This window comes from Acinonyx jubatus, chromosome B4 (genome assembly GCF_027475565.1).
Source record: "Acinonyx jubatus isolate Ajub_Pintada_27869175 chromosome B4, VMU_Ajub_asm_v1.0, whole genome shotgun sequence".
NCBI classification, from domain to species: Eukaryota; Metazoa; Chordata; class Mammalia; order Carnivora; family Felidae; genus Acinonyx; species Acinonyx jubatus.
This window is the reverse complement of record NC_069387.1, coordinates 119,863,127-119,885,365: the sequence shown is the minus strand read 5'-3', so window position 1 is coordinate 119,885,365 and position 22,239 is coordinate 119,863,127. Positions and strand designations below refer to the sequence as shown.

Below are 22,239 nucleotides of genomic sequence, written 5' to 3'. Positions count from 1 at the left end.
GGCCAACATTTTGTCTGTAAAAATCACATGAATTTCCTCCATAAAATGTTTGCATTACTATCAATACAATATTTTAAATGTCTTACCATTATAAAAATGATGGTTCAGGAAGATACGCTTTTTTTACCCAAGATTTCTAACATGCCTGGTACCTTCCTCATGCCTTTTGTTTACACACGTCAATTGAGAAGCACTCTTCTCCTACAGCGACACAGAAGACTGATGAAATACACTTTGTACTTAGTTCATAGTTGAGGAAATTGAGCACCCAAGGTTACACGGCTACTAAATAGAAGAACTGGGAGGGTCTTCCCCTGGAGGTGTCCCCTATCCCCAAATCCAGTCTTCTGCCACTCCTGCTGTAATCAGATAATACTTAAGAACAAAAAGATGGTATATAATGAATTGTGCTGGGTATGAATTGATTAGTAGAATTGTAAGTAGTTCTTTACCCTCAAGCAGTTTCTAACTCCATTGGTCTGATAAGATGCTACCTTGAGGGGGTTGGTAAATAACAAAAAAGCTAAGGGATTCTAAGGCAAGCAATGCTAAGGGCAGTGAGTAATTGATTTCCTAGTAAGCGGTTGAGACAAATGTTAAAGTTCTGAGAAGGAAGCATTCAGGTTGGGCTAAAGAGTATAGGGAAGCTTTGTGGACGAAAATGGACTTGATTTTACAGTATAGTGTTTCTCCAGCCTTTTCCTCTGGTCTTTTGTTTATTGCTAATAATGGCTGAAAACAAGTTCTGATTGCAAGCTTAAGTCTATTTTGGCTTCTTTGTTGTTTGAAAGGTGTTTATATTTGTACAGCTTACCCCACAATAAATAATTTGGTAACTGCCCATTCAAATTTCTACTCTTTTCCATCCTTGATAGTGTAAGAAAATGATCTGATGCTAGCCCTTAGATGATTTTTATTTCATTTTACAAGGCTCCTTTTTGATCCCCCATTAGCACATTACTCATTCACTTAAAGAATTTGGCAAGATTTCCATAATAGAGTGTAGTTGATGGTTGGGATTAAGCAGAAAAGGGAAATGGTTATGATGGAAGAGAGTCCGGTTTCAATGTTGATGGTTAGGTCCTGGGACCAAAGACCTAGAGGAGACCGAAGACAGGAGGAGAAGAGACATAGTGTCCCAGTGGTGTTGACCTGTGGGTGCAGGGAAAAAACCGTGCCAGTCGCACTGCAGTCACACAGCCCTGTGCCTCCTTCTGTCATATGTTCTTAGGGCTGGAAGGTATTTCAAGGATGGTTTGGTCAGACCCACTTCACAAAATGTAAAAGAGATGAAGAAACAGCCTAAACAGATCAGAGAACTTGCTTAAGGTCTCATAAAAGTGACAGAATTGGGATGAAACCCTGTGTCCCCCGAGTCATAACCCAGCATTCCTACTATCTCCCCTGAGAGCATAGTGTGCAGAACTCTGTCTGGGCTGATAGGAGCATTCCTCAGTGTATTAGATAAGGACCTTTTGCTGCTGCTGTTCTTTCTAATACACCAAAGTGGTTTGGAGATGGTGAGATTAATTTATCTGATGAAGGAAGGCACGTTGTGTCAACACATAGCGTGTCAGAATTTTTCAGCCATTTGTGAAGTGTGCTTTCTCTGATATTATCTTCCCATCTTCTAGGTAGCCCTGCTAGCCAAGAGGAATGATACTGAGCTTCATTTTTTGTGGTTTGTTTTGTAAAAATAATAGATATACTGGTTGTCCTTTTGCAACTACATAGGGATACTGATGGAGAGTCATTTCAGTTTGAGCTCAATTAGTTGATCCAAATCAATACAATCATATTATTAAAAATAGATATGTATTCTATATTTAGCAAGGAAGATGGCATTTTATAGCTATATGCCTGCTATATAGTTTGGTGCTATGTATGATACTAAAGTAGAGCTCATTGCCCCTCCTCTTGGAATTTCCAGTCCAGTTGGAGAGGCCAGTTGTATGCACATACGGCCTCAAATCTGCCATGACTAAAATGGGAATCCTACCAGCTCTCATCCCCACTACACCTGTTCCTCCCATGTCATTTAGTGGTCCCATTGTCTCTTCAGTCACTCATAGTAGAAATACTGGAAACCTGGCAATCACCTTTGCTTCTCTTCTTCACTGCCCCATTCAGTCTGGTAGCAGATCCCTGTAACATACTCCCTGTCCCCCAGCTGAACTGCCATCAGACTCCTGTTCATCCTTTAAAACTGTTAAACATTGCTTCTTCAGGGAAGTCTTAAGTGTCTTCCTTCAGTGCACTTGTAGCCAGCAATAAACTTTTCTATTAAGCACTGGCTATAGTTTCTCGAAGTCAAGGAACTTACCTTATTTCTTTTTGTAAACCCAGTACAAGGCACATTAGACCCTAAGTTTTTAAATCAGTACCTTGAGTGATGGGAGGGTTATTAGTTGTATTTATGGTGTTTATGAAACAGCCCAGTGAAGTAAGTCTATAAAGATAGGCAGAGGCCAGATGCTGAAAGCCTGAATACCATGCAAAGAAATGTTCAGTTGTAGTTGGGCACATGGGTTCACAAGGTCTTTCCTGTAGCCACATATTGTCATGTGACTGCATTCTGGCCAGTGAAAACAGAAGTGGTAGGTGCCCCTTCCAAGAAGTTTCTTTAATGGAAGGGCATTTCATTCCCTATCTCTCCTCTCTGCTGGCTGGAATGGAATCTAAATGACTGGGCTCCCCTGTAGTCATGTGAGTGTAGCAGGGCCACACATCCTAGGATTTGTAGCGTGGGAAGGAAGCCAGAAGAAGCCTTCACAGAAAGGAGGACATTCCAGGAAGAGGAATAGAGTGAGAGGACACACTTGAAGGTCAGATAGAAGAAGATGACCTGGCAAAGGAGACTGAAAAGGAGTCACCAGAGTGATGGGAGGAAAACCAAGTGGTTCAATAAGGAGGAACTGGGCAGCCACTACCAACTAAGATAGAAATGGCAAAAAATGTCACTGGATTCGACAACATGGAGGCATTGGTAAGACCACTGATGTGGCGAGGGCAGAAGTGATATTGGAATAGGCTAAAGGGTGAATAGAGCCCAGGAGGTGACCTTCTAAAGACATTTGCCCTTGAAAGAATTTGGAACAGAGGGACCAGCAGGCAGAGTGTGTGGAGTGAAGGGAAGGTTTTCCTGAGATTACTGGAATATGCCTGTTGAGAGGAAAAGAGAGAGCAGGCAAGGTCTTAAGATGAGTTGATGAGATCCAGAGCAAGTGGACAGAGATGTGATGTTTGCAAGGAGGAAGGACGCTTCCTTTGTGGTGAAGGGAATGAAGAAGAAATGGGGCACGTTGGGTTGGCTTCTAGATTTCAAGTGCAGACATGAGGGAGCTCCGATCTAAAGACTTCCGCTCTCTCCTGAACTCTTCGGCAAGGTCATCAGCTGAAACTTCACAGATAGTAAGGCTTCATATCTTGTCAATTTCTTCTGTTTTAGCTTTGTTCTGTGCTCTGAGGAGAGTCTCCAAAGTTTTGGATTGATCGTGTCGCTTGCTTGAAAATCCTTCAGTGCCTCTGCTTCCCATGGCACACAGGGCACAACACAGTCAAGGCCTGTTCCCTTCTCAGCCCCATTCTCTCCACTTACTCCACTTTGCTGCAGCCAAAGCCAACTGCACCATTGCCCTGAAACAATTCATCCTTGCTGCTTCTCAGCCTCGGAACCTGCTCTTGTGATGCTGTCCTTTTCTCCCTACCTGGTGAACTCATTCTTGAAGACCCAGTTCTCATATTGCATCCTTTTAAATCTCTTTGATTTCCCTCCCCTTTCCACAGGCCAGTAACTATAGCTTTTATTTATATATCTATATAACTTTATATATCTGTGTAGCTTTTTTATCTGGGTCGACCACAGTGTCTGGTATACATGAGTTGGCATTGGGTGAATGGATGAATTTTAATTGCTTTACCTGTTCCTTTAGTGATTTTTAATGAAATTGAAATGAAATGAAAGTTATATACTCTTAGTATTTGATGCAGAGAAAATATTGTTTCCTTTTTTTTTTTTTCCTAGGTGGTTCTGGAATGGAGCCGGGATCAGTACCATGTTTTGTTTGATTCCTACAGAGACAATATTGCTGGAAAGTCCTTTCAGAATCGGTAAGAAGAAATCAGTTTTGGAGAGTAGCTTCTTTGGACTTAGAGGATGAGTCACGATTTCACTCTTGCTTTAAATGTAACAGTTCAGGTTGAAGGGGGGGGGGGGTCTTTCCAAGTGTAGATATGGTTTAACTTATTCAAGGCTACTCCTATCTGAAGGAACCTTGTAGTCTGTCCTCACATTTTATGGTTGAAAAATCTGATTCCCAAAGAGTAATCCTGCCTTGCGGTTTATTGAGTACTTTGAGTTACACGATCTCATTTTATTATTGCCCTAGTTCTATGAGGTAAAGGTAATTCAATCTGCCTACAGGATGAGGAAACTAGCTGGCTACTCTGGCCAGTAGTCTTTTGTTCCAAGCCCTGGCCCATATTCTTGTTGACCTCACTCTGTTAACCAGAGCCATTCTGTGGAAGCCACTGGAATTGACCCCCTACCTACTCCTGTGGTCACCATATCTTGCTGCCTCACTGTGAGGAGGAGCAAGCCTTACAGGTTGGGTCTTTTTCTCTTTAAGGCCAAGCTTCCTGGTGCAGCCACTCTTAGATGCTGTCTTCAACCTTTTCCTTCAAGATTTTTTTCCTCCTTCATAAGACAGACCTCAGAGTGGACTCAGTCTTTCCCCACATCTTCCTTCCCTTCCTGCAGCTAAAATGATTTGCACGGGCTCTTTTTGGTTTTTGTCTATAAAATTAGTGCTTAAGTTGTTTTATATCGTAAAAGCAGTTTATGTCTGTGGTCGAAAACAGTTCAAACAGTACATAAAAATAAAAAGTTAAGCCTCTCTGTTCCATTTTGAATTTTCCCTCATCCAGAGGAACTGTTGTTAATGATTTTTTTAAGTTTATTTATTCATTTTGAGAGAGAGAGAGAGAGAGAGAGAGAAAGAGAAAGTGGGGAAGGGGCAGAGAGAGAGAGAGACAGAGAGAGAATCTTAAGCAGGTTTCATGCTGTCAGCACAGAGCCTGACACAGGGCTTGATCTCACAAACCATGAGATCAAGAGTCGGACGTTCAACTGACTAAGCCACCCAGGCGCCCCTGTTAACAAATTTTTGTTAATGATTCTTTTGGTAATCATCATTCTAACTTTAAAACAATAAGTGGAGTTCTCTCCTTTTTTATTCATTTTATGCAGTATCTATTGACTCTTTTCCATTGTAATGGTGCATAGCCAGTCGTTATGGGGCTAAGAGCAGTAGGTGACCAGAACAAATGTGGGGTAGCTAACAGGGGTAGTTAACCTCATTAGACCAGAGTCTAAATGTCAGAGGCCATAACCACAAACCTCCCTTGATCCTGACTGTCCATTTTCCCCTGAGGATAGTTCTCATAAATCTTTCCCTCTGCTCTCACTGAACCGGAAAACCTAACGAAACTGCAAATAACTACATTTGGTGTCGGTTGGCTCACCTTCAGAGTTATCTGAGGATCTGTAGACTGCATCACCAATTCCTCTGGAGCCCTTGCTCCCTGCTTAGAAGTACTTCCTTGTCCCTCTTTTCACTTTTTATGAGTCCCTATGTGGTTTCTATCAAATAAGTGTTTTTTAAAATTAGTGTGCTAATTAGATGTGTGCACTGTTATAGTCCTGACCATCTTAGGGAGGAAGGGCTATGGGATTCTTTGAATTGACTAAAGCTTTACTCTTTGCTCAGTGCCCTATGTGTGGATGACATCCCTCAATTTGCTCCTTTAACAGAAAAGGAATCTTTAAGCCTTACTCTGTTTTAGACACTGATATGTAACTATCTGTGGTAAAGAATTTCATAGTGTGGTAGGGAGAATGGCTTGTAAGCAAGTAATTAGTGAAGTAGGGAAACTCTAGGCTTTTCTCTTAGGATCTCTTAAAGATAGTTTTCAAAGACTCTAGGGGTCTGCAAAATCCAAACTATTTTTTATAAGAGTTCTAAGGTGTTACTTGCCTTTTGTACTGTGCTGACATTTGCACTGGTGGTGTAAAAGCAGTGCTGGGTAAGATCGCCAGACCTTAGCATGAATCACTGTATTCTTCACCACCCTATATTTGCAGGGGTAAGATAAAAGTTAGTTTCACTTAAAAATGTTCTTGTTGAAGCACTAAAAGTTATTCATTTGGTTGTATCTTGACCCTTTGGCCACACATCTTTTTAATGTTCCGTGTGATGAAATGCACCTGACCGTATGGTGATTGTCTTGAGGAAACCCTGGTGTGGTTGAGTTGCAACCTAGACCAGCCCTTCTGTTTCATGGGACACCACTGTCATAACTTGAGAGATGACAGTGTGATTACTCACACTGGTCATTTGACAGCTGTTTTCTTGACAGTGAACAAAGCAATTCTGTCTCTTAAAGGAAAATGAATAATAGTATCCGTTGCCAATGATAAAATTTGAGCTTTCAAATGTAAATTAGAATTTGGGAAAACTTGTTTCTATCACTGTGAGCTTAACAGTTCACATATCATAAAGACTTCTCTGATTAGATAGATATGTGGCATTGTCCACAAAAATCACATTCATTAATATTATATAGGAAAATTAAGGAAATATGTCACCATTTGGCAGATGTGTATAACTCAGTAAGCTGTTATTTTCCAGATAACCAATACATTGTTACAGGATCCTTACAGGTGTTTACAAAATCTTGCATGGGTAAAAAAGTCTTTCAAAGTGTAAGAAAGACCAATGGATTTTGGTGTAAAAGCACAAAAAGTTCTTTAATGTGGCTTCACATTCCACACTGCAACGAATTTTTAAGCAGCTACCACTTATTTTGGTAGGATCAAAGAAGAAAACCTGCTGTTACCTGAAAAGGCTATTAAAATACAACTCCCCTTTCCAGCTACATTATCTGTGTGAGCCTGGGTTTTCTTTATACACTTCAGCCAAAACAACACGTGGGAACAGATTGCAGACAGAAGATGCAAGGTGCTTGTTCTTTTCTACTAAGTCATTAAAGAGATTGGCAGAAAAGTGAAACAATGCCTCTCTTCTCACTGTTTTTTTTATTGTTTTGGAGAGTATTATTTTCATTAAAAAAGTTATTCATGTCAACATTTTAAGATGAATTAAGTATTTTTATAGTGTTCCATTTTCAAATATGGTAAATGTGAATAGTTACAATCTATAAACAAAAGTTTTTGGGGATCCTTAATTTTTTAAGTGTAAAGGGTCTGGAGAGTAAAAAGTTGGTAGAGAACCATTTCTCTCACATAGCAGTTCTTAAAACCTTAGTGTGCAGCAGAATGCCATGGAAGGCTTGAGAAGATACAGTTTCCCCCACCCCAGAGCTTCTGCGTCTGGAGGTCTTACAGGCGCTCACAGAATTTCCATTTCTAACAAGTTCACTGGTGGTACCGAAGCTGCAGGTCTGGTGAATACGGAGAATACTACGGATTCTTGATGAAATACAGTTTTCCTACTTCTTCATTTTCATTTTAGCTGATTTTCCTAAGAAAAGCTCAAAATGGATTGTCTTTTTAAAATCAAATATTTATCAAGCATCTACTCAACCTACTGTGCCTTATGCTGTGCTAGGTGCTGATGGTGCAGTTGCATGAATTCCTGCCCTGAAGGAGCATCCAAATTTTAGAAGGAAAAGTAGCTTTAGAAAATCCAGATACTGAGGTCAGCGGTTTTAATCAACCATTCTTGTTCTCTTTCTGAAAAATTTTGTGTATGGGTGTTAAATATTTCTCCTCCTAATTTTAGATTGCATTAAAATATAGTTTGGTTTTTATATAAGGATATTTCAAAATTGCCTAATTTTGAAGATGACATGTAAATAGATCATATATAACATATCACATGTTCTAATACATTTTAAAATACCATAATGTTTATAGGGAGTTTTCATCATTTTGCCAGTTTCTCTGCAAGTCTTTTTAATGTTATTTGAAAAAAAAGTTTTTTAATGTTTATTTTTGAGAGAGAGAGTATGAGTGGGGAAGGGGCAGAGAGAGAGAGGGAGACAGGATCTAAAGCAGGTCTCTGCACTGACAACAGTGAGCCTAGTGTGGGTCTTGGAACTCATGAACTGCAAAATCATGACCTGAGCCAAAGTGGATGCTTAACCGACTGAGCGACCCAGGTGCCCCTTTAAAAGAAAGGTCTATTCTATATGTCAGTAACAAGTGAATATGTAAATTATCTACTACTAATTATAAGGCATTAAGTCAGTCTGGGCCTAGTCTTGTCATCTCTAAAATGTAGGTATTAGATTAAGTGTAAAATCTCTTCCAACTCTTTGGCACTAAGATACCATTTAAGTTCTGAGTTTTCATACCTACTTTATAGAATGTAGAACCAAAGGACTACATTCGTAGTATCCTTTACATGTCATAGTGCCTGTGTATTCACTTAAACCAAACTGATTAAAATAAAAGCTGTATTACTGTCACCATGGCTTTGGTTCTGAGTCACAGGTGACTTATTTAGTCTTCAACTCTAAGATAAAGGCTTTCCTTCATCTGGAAACTTAGATATAGTGGTCTTGTGGTCAGAAATAAAGACTCAAACTCATTGTGGCCATGTCTAATAGTAGAAAAACAACTGACTCACTGACCTGGGGCAGATCACACGATCTCCTTAGTTTGTTAGTTTAACACCAGAGAATTAAATTGATCTTGTAATACAAACTTATTAGAAGAGCTAGTACATCAATCCATTATATACTTAATTATTTCCCCAAATGAACATGTATGGATATCTCTTGATTCTATTAAAAGATCTTTAATAGCAGGTGATTACTTTTACAGGATAGCTTTGGAAAGTGCAATTCTTTAAAAAAAAAAAAAGTTTAAAAAATATGTCATCTAAGCAGTTTTTTCAAATTAATTTTTAGTCTGAGAAATTGAGAGTGAGATGACCTTGGATAATTTAGATGTGGGTAATACAAGGCCTGCCTGCCTGCCTTCCTTCCTTCCTTCCTTCCACAAAAGACTGATTTATATGTTGAGGGAATGAACTTAGAGTTTTAATTTAGCCAATGAGTATATGTTAAATCCCATTCATGTACCAGGCCCTATTTTTAAGCATCTTGTGATGAACAAGAGAAACTCACTGACCTCATATAGAATTGGCATTTTAGTGGGGGAAGCTTTTTTTTTTTTTTTAACTTAAAAATGTGAACTACAACCTGCATATAAATCATTATTTCTCAGATTTCTGTACTGGCAGCATTGGCATTACCTGAGATCTTGTTAGAAATGTGAGTTCTCAGGCCCCAGTCCAGACCTAATGAGTCAGAAACTCTGGGGATGGAGCCCAGCTATCTGTTTTTACAAGCCCGAAGGTGATTCTGTTGCCTGCTAACATTTGAGAACCATTGGTATAATAAATGCGATTAAAAAACCTAGCTGAGGAAGCTTTTGTGTACTGTTACTTACGGTGAGGAGAGAGAGTCTGAAGATATGGGAAAGAGAGGAAGTAATTGAAGCAGAGCACAGAATGCATAGTACCATTTCTGCCCTAGAGATACTCCATCTAGTGGAAGATAGACATGCATAAAAACTAGTACAACATAGTATGCTAAGAGTTCCTTAGAGTACAGAGTACAATGGAAACTGTGTGTTAAGCAGTACATTCTCTTTGTGGGAGGTGAGGGAAGAGGGCAATTGGGGAAGGAGGATATTTTAGACAGTGGGAGAGGCATGTTCAAAGGTGCAAAAGCTTGCAAGTCTTACCCTGCTTGGGTAAGCAATCGGAGTGTCTAGAGCACAAGGGGCACATTATGGAGGAGTTTAGATTTTAGTCTGCAGACAGTGGTGAACATTAACGGGAGGGTTGGTAGATGCTCAGCTATCACATATGCCTGAGTATGAGGTGATTCCTGATTTCCTGTGAAGCTCTGGGTCCCTGGTTCCTCTTTGACCCCCATCTTCCTTTATGCTCTTCCTCTTGCTCCCCTTGTCTGTGCCACACTGGCCTCTAGTTCCTTGGCTGTGCCTGTTGGGTGTCTGCCTCAGAAGATTTGCACATGGTGTTCCCATTCTCTGGACCATTCTTCCCCTAGTTACTCACATGGCTTGCTTCCTCTCTTTCACGTCTTTGCTGAAATGCCACCTGCCTACGAGTCATAATGAACTACTATATTATAGATCTGAAGTAGACCTGAAAGATGGGGAGGATTTGGTTAAGTTGGTAAAAGAAAGGGGAAGAGAGCTTTCAACAGGGTTAAAACCTGAACAGAACACAAACATGAGGCTTAGGTGGGATACTCAAGAATTAGATGCCTGCCTCACTCCTTATTTTGAGGAAAAGATAATAAGGAAAAACATTAGCAGTATCAGGAAGGTCTGTGCTAGTGTCTCACATGTAGCATAGACTCATTGAACAAATACTGAGTGCCTGTATGCTGGGCACTTTTCTAATTAATTGGGTACTTTAGGGAACAAAACAAGAAAGTTTCCTGCCCTCTTGGAGCTTACGTTCTGGGGGAGGGACACATACAATTACCAGTGTAGGTAACAAGTTAATTATTTAATATGTTAGAAAGGTGGTCAGTGCTATGAACAAGAAAATGCAGGGCAGGGTGAGGAGGGTTGGGAGGGGCTGGGCTTGGGGCAGCAGGGAATAGGAGGACTGCAGCATTAAATAGGGCTAGGTTTTCATTATGGACTGTTGGATAACTCCTTTTTGGTAATTTTGTTTTGCTTTTAGTTTCTTTTCTCTGTTTGGGGGCATTTGCATTGCAACACCCTTGTTTGTCAAACTGAGCATGTAGCAGTGTAAACTGAGCTTCTGGGACCTCCTGACGGTCTTAGAAGTGGAGTGATGGCAGCTTCTTTACAGGGTGGTTGTGAGGATTAAATGATGCAGAACTGCAGAAATTATCTACGTGTATCTTGCAGAGAAAGTTTTCAACAAGTCATCTCCCAGCTCCAGCTTGAAGTCATGCAAGTCTGTGATACAGTTGGCTAGATTACCTTTTCATTGATTTTTTTTCATAATCTTTGAATTTAAGTCCTGTTATATACTCTTATTCCTAAATGTATTGGAAAAATGCATGTAAGCTGAAGGACCTGTGGCTTTGCCCTAGGCTCTGTCTGCCCATGCCAATCGACGTGGTTTATACCTGGGTGAATGGCACAGATCTTGAACTACTGAAGGAGCTACAGCAAGTCCGAGAACAGATGGAGGAGGAGCAGAAAGCAATGAGGTAAATGGATTTTTAAAAAACAAAACACACTCTGGGGTGCTTGGGTGGCTCAATCATTTAAGCATCTGACTCTTGATTTCTGCTCAGATCATTATCTCATGGTTCATGAGATCAAGCCCCACATCAGGTTCCGCACTGACAGTGCAGAGCCTGCTTGGGATTCTCTGTATCTCTCTGCCCCTCCACTGCATGTACACATGCTCACCCTCCCTCCCCCCCCCCCGCCCGCCCAAAATTGAAATAGAACTTTAAAAAAAAAAAAAAAACTAACAATAATTGGAATTAGAAAGAAACAACAACACACAAAGTTCTATGAATACAAGTAACAGTGCATTTCAGAAGGGTAGGGTGATGTTCACAGTGCTAATCCAAACAACAACCTGCATCTCAAATTCATGCCATTACAAGATTTTGTCACCCATGTGTCTGACCCTTGATTCTTGGTACCCAGTGAGGACTCAGCCACTTCGTCAGATGGCCATTTTATGACTGTGCTATTCTAAGTGATGCCTTGCTCTCTGAGGGCCTGAAAGGAAAGGAGTCTCCCACGGGTTCTTGCTTACTCAGTCTGAGTCCCATGTGTGATACCTTCATGAAATAAGGTGTTATTATGGAAAAAAGTTTCATGGTAAGACCCATTATTCCCTTGAAAATAAAACAGGCCTACAGACTTAACTTTTTTCCGTTTGATAAATACAGTACAAATTATGTTCCCTTTACCCCTTTTAATGTTAAATCATACAATATGGAATTAGAAACTGCTAATTTTTTTATATGTGGAATTTTGATCATTTTAGTTCTTTTATCTGAGAAAGGTACAATGTACTTGAATGGAGAGCCTTAAGAGCTAAAAATCTGGCTGATATAACTTCCCCTCTGATTCCTTAGCATTTTCTGAGAATTTCTCCATTTCTCCATTCATTTCTTCATAAATATGATGGGTGCTCCCCAGTTGCAGGTCATTGGCCATGTTACACTGCAACAAATTTTCTCTTTCTCTTTGTGTCAGAGAATAGGATACCTTCCCAGTGCATGAAAATAACTTTGGCAGCCTGGTATCATGTTTTAGTAGTAAAATGTAAAAGCTTAAGTCAACTTTCATGGTTACTGTGGGAGGTATGTGATAATAATTGTTGAGCATATTTCATTGAAACTTAAAATTTATTATGCATATTAAATGTTGTAAGCATTGTATTTCCTAACCTACTAGTTAGTCCAGTGGAGTAACTAAGAAAATCATTGTTGTTAGTTACCTTTTGTTCACATTTAGGACCAGTACTAGCTCATGAATATGTAATGAAATATATTTGCTTTCATTAGAGAAATCCTTGGGAAGAACGCAACAGAACCAACCAAGAAGAGGTAAGTGTTTTGATTTTCCTCTTAGGAATAGAAGTTGAAGTGAAACTTCCAGGTTCTTACTTGTTTTTTGTTGGATATACAGTATTTTGTGTTTATTGTTCCTGTTTAATCCCTCATCTGCTAGCTTTTGACCCCCAAATTAATTGCCTCTTTTAGATTTGAAATCTTGCAATGCCAGAGGCATAGTTGATTGAGAACTCTTGTTTGGGTTGTAGCTAACAAAAGCTTTATTGTTTCTGGATGGGTTAGGTTTTTGGATGTAAGGTTTTTCTGCTCTGCTGTTTCCATCAATCTGTCTTGGTGCGCTGTTCTCTTGGTCCACTTAATGTGTAACTTATACCCAGTGTTTTCATTTATAGGATTTATATCCATCATTCAATTGTGTGTTCATTATATATTTCCTTATTTTTAAAAGCTGTCATAGTTGTATGTCTTATATTTAAGGACTTGGGAAGGGGATTTAGCCCAATGCCAAGAATCAGATGTGTCTATTGTGATTTGAATTCTACCAGACTCTGGTAGGTCCTTAAAACAAAACTGCCTCACTGACAAGCAGAAATCTCTGTTAATGGCACTTTCTCACTTAACCATTAGTTTTAAAATAAAAGAGTTATTTTATAGAAATGATCCTGAGGAATTTTGAGATTTAGAAGTACCTTCTGAATCATTTCTTTATGTTCTATATATTTATTTATAAATATACCACTGTTAAAACTGTTATTTTTAAATGACATAAATAAAATTTTTAATTATTTAAAGTAATGATGCCATGTTACAAAGGATTGAGAGGAGTGAAAAGAAGATACTTCTACGGCCCCCATTCAACAAACTGTGATCATTTTTTTATTCCCTTTTTGTGCATATATTTATAGTTGTAATTTGTAATCTCTGTGCAATTTTGTATCCTGCTTTAAAAATTGTATATAATCTACACAGCTATGTTCATAAATTATCTTCATGCTTCTTACTTATCAATTTTAATTGTTGTATAATATCCCGTAAAGTAACTGTACTATAATTTACTAAATATTAGGCACTTCTGTATTTTCACTATTGTAAATAGTTTGCAATCTTATATTTGGGTCTGTGGCATTTTCTGTATGTGGGTTTGTTTTTCCTGTTTTGTTTCTCTTCTCCTACTTGGACTAGATTCCTGGAAGTGAACTACTGAGGTAGAAGCATATGTGTAAGTTTTTATGGCTCTGAGTATACACACGTATACTATGAATATACACACATATACTATGAAATTGCTTCTCCAGAGAGAAAATGGGAACACCCATCTGCAGTGACACCAGCAGTGTTTGAAAGGGATAGGTTTACTGGGCTTGCAGTAACATTGAGTCCACTTTTTGAGCAATACTAATTTAGTAAATAAAATGTGATAACTCATTTTTTTTTTTTTTGCATTTCTTTAAATATTAGTGTGGTTGGACAATTTTATATATTGCTTAACTAGTCATAGCTCTCTCTTTGTGAATTCTCTAGCCGTGTTTTGTCCATTGTTTATTTAGGTAATATGTTTATTCTAGGCATTCCTTACATTTAGATAGAAATACCTTATACATTCATATTAGAACCCTGTCACATTTGCTGTTGTTTCCATTGGTGTCGTGTCTTTCGAATGTACTTTATTGTATTCTGATCAGAATTGATAAATTGTATCTGGTAGGATGATACTCTGTTAAACAGAATTTATCTATTCCTGCTCTGCCAAATGATAGGCTTCACTGGAATTATGAATAATCTTTAAAATGGTAGTAATGAAATGCTTAAATGAAATGCTTAGTTTCTTGTGCACCTCTGAGTTAGTGAATTTAATAGGAGTTTGAAAGCTTGAGAGCTGTACTTGTTTAATAATTTTATGTCCTACTTGCTCTCTTTTTCTATTCTTGAGATAAAAATTCTTTGTTTATTAAAAAATTATGATTTTTTTATGGATCTAGAAAAACATCTGCAAAATTTAGTAGTACCAACAAGCTTTTTAGTTTTGATCACATTTTCACGAACGTTTGTGAGCATGTTGGTGTTTGTTTCCAGCGAGAAGCAGTTGGAATGTTTGTTGACATACTGCATTAAGGTGCCAATGCTCATCCTGGACCCAGCCCTGCCAGCCAGCGTCACACTGAAGGACCTGCCATCTCTTTATCCTTCTTTTCATTCTGCCAGTGACGTATTCAACGTTGCAAAACCAAAAAACCCTTCCACTAATGTCTCAGTTGTCGTTTTCGACAGTACTAAGAATGGTAAGATCACCTTATGGGTATTTGAAAATCATGTTCTCATTGGCAGTTTGAATAACAAAATTCTGAATGGAACAGACATGATTCAATTTTAAAGAAGTGTCCGATAAACTAAAAACATAACAAGAGAGGCAGAAGAGCTGCCGCTGTATTTCAGCCCTAATTTCAGAAAGGGATTGAATACATTTTACTCTGTGTAATACACTTGTCTTTCTGTGCTGTGGACCTTAACTTTGATACGTAGATTAACCTTATTCTCTAGCCTCTGAGTCATTGTGGAGGCTTATTATTATTATTATTACCACCATATAACTCTTCAGCAAGGTTGTTTTCTACAGTATGGACAGAACATACCTGGAACATTCTTACTTTACATCCTGAAATAACTGGTTATACAGTTGATTTGGCTAGATAATAGAATTGAAATTGTAATTTCCGGCCTAGAACAATACCTGCATCTAGAGATCCTATCCTCCTACTTGGCCACTGAGTTGCTGAGCCCCATGCCTGTGTCTCCTCTGGTGTGCTGTCTCTCATGCTTCCTCTGCACTGAGACCCTCTCCTTAGAGGCTCTATGTTTTTCACTTGTGTAAAATGAAAGCTGTCACGTTCCCTTTATAGCATTGAGGCCTAGTCTCAAGTTCCCATTCTTTCAGTGTCATACCTCTCAGCTTAAATCTTTGGAAGTATCTTCGATGTGTTCTTGCTTTTTATCCTCCATCACCAGTATATTGACCTCACCCTATTACTTTTGCTTTCTGCAAATGATTCTCCCCTTTCTTACTCATCTCACCTCCCCCACACCAGACCCAATTTCTTCACACAGGCTCCAGTGATAGCCGCCTAGCTGCTCTGCCTACCTACCTATAAAGTTCTTCTCTAGTCTGTCCTGCATATAACTGTAAATAAACCAGAAAGCTCCGATTTTATTGGTTCACTCCTTTTTTGAAGACAATACAGTAGTATTTGTTTTTCACACGATAGAGAATCCTTTTCCCTCGTGTTCAGGACTCAGCTTTGATTGCCTTGACTCTGCCCATTGTTCCTCACATTCCAGCTCTCCAGCATCTCCTCGAGGCTGCCCTTGTCATCACATGTGGTGCTGCTCTCCTGGTCCCCTTTCCCTCCTAGCCCATCTCCTGTTCTTTCCCACCCCATCTCCAGTTCTGTCTCCATGAAGATCCCGAGCAGTGCATTCACAGTGATTCTATTTATTTTGACTTTTCTGTATCCCTGTATTTGTCACCCGACTCACAACTTAGTTGTTGGTTGTGCAGGAGTTTATGGTATTTTCATCTAATTTTTTAATCGAGCAGAAACCTTATCACTTACCAATTTGTGTCCTGAACATTATCTAACATCACACTATCTTCCTGGTACTTAATGAGGTATTTGTAACTTGAAAGGAAATTCAAGTTTCCAAGTTAACCTTTCTAAGTATAGATATCGTCCCCTTTATGCTATAGATTTGTTTCTGAACTGTTTTGTATAAAATATTTTTGTTTTTAAGTTACAGTTTAAATATATAGGGAAGGTAAAGGGATAATCTTGGACAAATTATAGCAAATTAATCTGTTTTCTTGTTTGGCTAAATTCAGCTTTGTTATGTATGTATGTATATATGTATGTATGTATTTCATTTTGAGAGAGAGAGAGTGTGGGAGGGACAGCGAGGGAGGGAGATGGAGAGAGAATCCCAAGCAGGCTCCACACTGTCAGCACGGAGCCTGATGCGGGGCTGAACTCATGAACTGTGAGATCATGACCTGAGCTGAAATCAGATTCTCAACCAACCGACTAAGCTACCCAGTCACCCCTAGCTTTGTTCTTTAAGTAACTATAGTTAAGGTGCTCTGATAACATTCCATCTGAAGAGAAAAAGGAATGACATTATGTTAAGAATTATAATAATTCAGTTATAATATCTATGGAGAGAGTCTTGGGTTTTTCCTCTGCTAATTTTATAACATAGTAAAGACTTAAGAGGTTGTAAATTTTGATATAAATAAAATCTGTATTAAACTATAGTCTTCTAAACATTGTTTTTGAATTCCCGCCTGGGTTTCTGTTTGCCTGCCCTACTTCCTCATTTGTTGAGTAAAGATTTGTTGGGCCATTGCGGTTGTTCCAGGAAAAAGGGAAATGGCAGAGAACAAAAAAGACACATCCCTACCTTCACGGAGCTCATATTTCTAGTGCGCCATAGATACATTCTTTATCCTCAATTATCTAGATGAAGGATTGCCAAATTCTTTCTTAAAGGATCAGATAATAAACATTTTGGGCTTTATGGGCCAAAAGGCAAAATGGAGGATATTATGTAGGCATTTATATAAGTAGTTAACATTTAGCCTTGTTAAGATGTCAAAACTGTCCTTCACTTGGGGCTGTACTAAAACAGGCAGTGGTTAAGTTTTGGCCATGGAATGCCGCCCCTGATCTCGATAAAACATTTGTTCCACGTTTGATGTTCCATTTATCTCATTTAACCTCTTTTCAGTTAATTATCAAAAACTGTTGACTTTTTTTCTCCTTATGAAATACGTCATTTCTGCCCCTCCAATGACTTTGCTACCCTATCGAGTGGACAGTACTTCAGCAGCCACACAGTGTAGCCCTGTAGCCTGGGCCTGGGTTTCCTCAGCAAAGTGGCTTTTCCAGTTAAGCTTATTCCCTTTGATCTATAGGAATTGAATTTTCTCCTGTGATAGATCACTTTACCTCTTGACTACACTGACCTTTACAAGGAATTATAAAATGTTTCCTTGTAGCTTTCTCATGCTGGTTAAATTTGTACCCTTTGGGATCTTACAGAACTAATGTAATATACTCCCTTTTCCATGTGACATTTCTTTTCATTCTTACTCCTTTAGCTGTCTCTTAGGGGCTTGTGTTCTAGTTTGTTCTTCTCAGAATGAGCTTTAGTTTCTGTTACTTTTATAGTGTATCAAGTAGAATAGAACCTTTTTTTTCCCACTGTGGTTCAGTCTGCAAAGAGAGTGGGTCTGTTCATTCAGTAAGTATTTATTATTGAGTGCATACTCTGTGCCAGGTACTTTTCTCAGTGCTGAAAATGCAGCAGTGAAGAGAGAGACAAAAATCTTTGCCCTCATTGAGTTTACCTCTTGGCAGAAGGAGACAGACAAATACAGCATACAAATAAATTATATAGTTTGTAGGAGACAACTGGTGTACAGAAAAATTGAGCAGGGGAAATCGAGTGATAGGGGCAGACTCACTGAGAAGGTGATTTTTGAGTGAAAATTTAAAGTAGGTGGGAGGACCAGCAACATGAATATATGGGGAAGGAGTGATTCACTTAAGTGGAATAGCCACTGCAAAGTCCCTGAGGCAGGAGTGTGTCTGGCAGGGAGGCTGGTGTGGCTGGAATAGGGTGAACAAGGGAGAGGGGCAAGAGATAAGTCTAGAGAAGTAATGGGGAACATAGGGGGTCTGCCCTGGCAGCCATGGTGAGGACTTTGGCTTTAACTCAGAGTGCAGTGAGCAGTCATTAGAGGGTTTGAGTACAGGAGTGATATGATCTGACTGATGTTCCAAAAGGAGCAGTCTGGCTGCTGTGGTGGGAATAAACTGAGGAGAGGCAAAGATAGAATCATTCAGGCAAGAGGGAAGGTGACTTGGATCAGAGTAGTGGAGAGAATAGGTTGGATTGAAGGTCAACCTAACAGGATTTCCTGATGGGTTGATGGTGGGGAAGAGAGCCCCGCTTTCAGTGAGCCCCAGTTCCTTCTCTCTCTCTCTCTCTCTCTCTCTCTCTCTCTCTCCCCCCCCCCCTCTCCCCCCCTCTCTCCCTCTCTCCCTGTCTCTCCCTCTGACCTTCATGGAACTTTCTCTCCCTCTCTCCCTCCCTCCCTCCCTCCCTCCCTCCCTCCCTCCCTCCCTCCATCTCCTCCCTCACTCAGCACCCTCTCTCTATTAAATAAATGAGTGAGTAAATTAAGCAAGCAAGCAAGCAAGCACAGAATTACAGTAGAAATTCAGTATGGCCACAGCACATTGTTGACTCTTACTGAACTTGCCCTGGACTAAAACACCTGTCTTTCTAAAGAAACAATCCATGCTAATGCTCCAATACTTCTTAATTTATGCTCGTGTAGTTGGTTTTTGGTACCAGCTTAAAGGTCTTAACCTTTGTAGCAGATTTCATTTTGTTAGGTCTCACTCATTGCTCCAAATAAGAACTTTGGGGAACCCCTAGTATGTTATCCAGGATAATCACTTCTCTGTTGGCTTTATGTAAATCCACACATTTCATAGAAGCATGCCTTCTATGTTTTCCAAAACCTTGAAAGACTGTTGAACAACACAAACCTATGGCACGATCTTCGAAACCTCTCTCTAGGTTAATTGTGGCTTTATAATTTCAGTCTTCAGTCAGAATTGGTTATAATCCACTGAACTTAGGATCTAGGCTAAGTCTCTGTTATGTCCATAGAGATGACATGAGATGTCATTAGCTACCTTGCTGAAATTGTGCACAGATGACATACCACATCTCTCAGAGTTCTCTGATCTGCCAGCATAGGAGAGAGACAGAAAGAGACAGGTGCATATCTGATAAATTTATTTGTAATGAACTCATAATTCTTAGTGCTCAGTGCTTCCTTTAAAGATTAACAGTATACTGCAAAGGCTTTGATTTTTTTCATTGCTCACCAGTTCTATTTTTATGGTACCTCTGAAACTCTTTCCCAGGATCGACAGCTATCTTGACAGGCCAGACCCTGCTTTCCATGCCCATTTTGAAGATGACAGCCTTCTGACCTCTCCTGTTTTCCAAGATCCTTGGGATCTCCAGATGACAGCAGCAAGCTGATGATCTCATTTGTCCCCGTCACTTTAGAACCCTCTCCCAGTTGGGCTGTGTCATCGCCCCTCTGCACCCTCCAACTTAATCTGCTCTATTCGGCCTTACCTGATGAATTTTAGGAATTCATTGTCACCCTTGAGGGAACCCTAGGACCTACAGTGGTTCCCTGCTGTTAATCATAATGTCATTGGCGTGGCTTTCAAGGGCCTTTCTTCTGGTTACCCCTTTTTCCTAGTACCCACCACTCCCAAATGTTTTACTTGCACCAAATAATTCTTTTTTTTTTTTTAATTAAATATGTCGATGTTTGCTCCTACATCTGCGATTCTCTCAATCTGTCATCTTCATGTTTCTGCTGCCTGTATGAATCTCTTCTACAGCACTGCAAAATTTAGCATTTAATTGCACACTGGTATTACATCATTCCCCTTTTGTTGGATGGGTTAATGTTGTTTCCCCAGCTACCTATTTTTGAGACCATATAACAGTCTGCTATACAGTCTCAAAATACTTTGTAGTGTCCTGGCAGATATCATAGTAGTATTCATTAAGAATGTGCTTGCTTATTGTATTCTTTATTGTAGTTGAAGATGCCCAGAATGGAATGTTTAAAGGAAACAGCAAACAGACAGTTTGGAGGGGCTATTTGGTATGTTATTTTAAATCAATTATATTTATACAGTAGGTTAGAATAAAAGTATAAGTAATAAAGCTGTTTTACCTTGAGAGGCTTTTTGATACTTTTCCTCTTAGCCTAGCTTACAAGTATTAATGAGTGCCGATTTAAGTAACTGTAATGTTCTGATTTTGAAGCTGGTAGATAGATGTAGTAAATCTTTACTAGTTTTCCCAGCTGTAAGTTTTTACCAGCCATATGGTGTGGAGAGTGAGTTGTGTTTTTCCCTCTCTTATTTTAGACCACGGATAAAGAAGTCCCTGGGTTAGTGCTAATGCAAGATTTGGCTTTCCTGAGTGGATTTCCACTGACATTCAAGGAAACAAATCAACTAAAAACAAAATTGCCAGAAAATCTTTCTTCTAAAATAAAACTGGTAAGAGCATAGGAACTGAGCAGTGAGTATAACACATTTCATGTAATGCCCGACTGTTCTCTGTGGTCCATTTGAATTCTAGCATAGCTGATAGTCATAAGCAGAGCAGGTCTCTATTCTGCCACAGTGTTGTCTTTATGGAAGATCCTTACTCTTTTTATTTGGGCAAAAGTTGCAGTCTTACTTGGTTTACTGGATTCCCAGACAGAAACATGATTCATTTGTTTAACAAATGAGCTCCTACTGTGTCTCAGGTGCTGTTACACCTGCTGAGCGTATAGCAGTAGACAAAACAGACAAAAGCCCTGGTGGAGCTGACAGTGCAAGGAAATGGAAGCACAGAGGAGGGAGTAGGGGGGGAGGTCAAACTCACAGTAAGTAGACAGGGACTGCAGCCTGAGCCTTTATTAAGAGCCTTCACTCATAGAGGGAGGATGCGTCAGATACTTGGAATTTTGATAACGTGAAAGCCTTCTTCACTAGTAGCTAATTGAGCCACCAACGTATTTAGAACTTGTACCTGTTAACTCTATGTGTTTTTGGTTTTTTTCTAAAATTTTTTATAACATGTATTCATTTTTGAGAGAGAGAGAGAGTGTGAGTCGGGGAGGAGCAGAGAGAGAGACACAGAATCCGAAGCAGGCTCCAGGCTCTGAGTTGTCAGCACAGAGCCCAACATGGTGCTCGAACCCACAGACCGCAAGATCATGACCTGAGCCAAAGTTGGATGCTCAACTGACTGAGCCACCCAGGCACCCCTAACTCTTAATGCTTTGATGCCATTTGTTAGGGTTGACTCTGGAGGCTGACCCAAGACATGCCTTTTCCTTAACATTTATTGTTTTCAAGCCACTTGCTCTATTGTGTGGGTGTTCCTTCCTTTTGACCTTATGTCAAGATGCCTGCGGTTCTGTCAGAAACATTCCGGGTTATGAAACATGAATGCCTTTTTCTTAGAACAGAAGGCATAAAGTTCTGGGCTCAGAAATTTTTAGGGTCTGGTTTTCTTGATTTTGCAAGGAAACATTCTTTAAATTCTGCCACGGTCAGGTTCCTGATTCTTACTTCCTTCTATTGATGTCGTTCAACAATTTAGAGGTGAAAGGGTAGAGATGAGGAAGCAATGGTGGGGGAGAGCAGTGATTGGAGAGTTCTTGAGTTCCTGTCTTGACCATATTTTTTATACCCTGCCCCACTCTTAAAGTTCCCTTTAACTTCTTTTCTCCATAAATGTACCACTGTTTTAAGATATACTACATCACCTCTGTAAGTGCGATGGTAATAGAATGATATTTATATTCTTTCTTTTTTTCATATTTTCCTAAGTTTTTTTTATGGTACCTGGAAATATGGTAGTGTGCAGCTAGATCAGGGTTGAATTATTACTTATCTTCAGTTATTTAAAAATAGATATTCCTGGGGCGCCTGGGTGGCTCAGTCGGTTAAGCGGCCGACTTCGGCTCAGGTCATGATCTCGCGGTCCGTGAGTTCGAGCCCCGCG

The 22,239-nt window shown here is 39.6% G+C and overlaps 1 protein-coding gene across 1 annotated transcript in view; it reads left to right on the top strand.

The window, feature by feature from the left end:
• GNPTAB (N-acetylglucosamine-1-phosphate transferase subunits alpha and beta) overlaps positions 1-22,239 on the top strand; it is a 72,498-nt gene that overhangs the window by 19,732 nt on the left and 30,527 nt on the right. Inside the window, 6 exon segments of the mRNA XM_015068788.3 lie at positions 4,025-4,110; positions 11,131-11,250; positions 12,571-12,612; positions 14,653-14,858; positions 20,271-20,335; positions 20,604-20,738. Coding sequence (XP_014924274.3) covers positions 4,025-4,110; positions 11,131-11,250; positions 12,571-12,612; positions 14,653-14,858; positions 20,271-20,335; positions 20,604-20,738 — 654 coding nt within the window.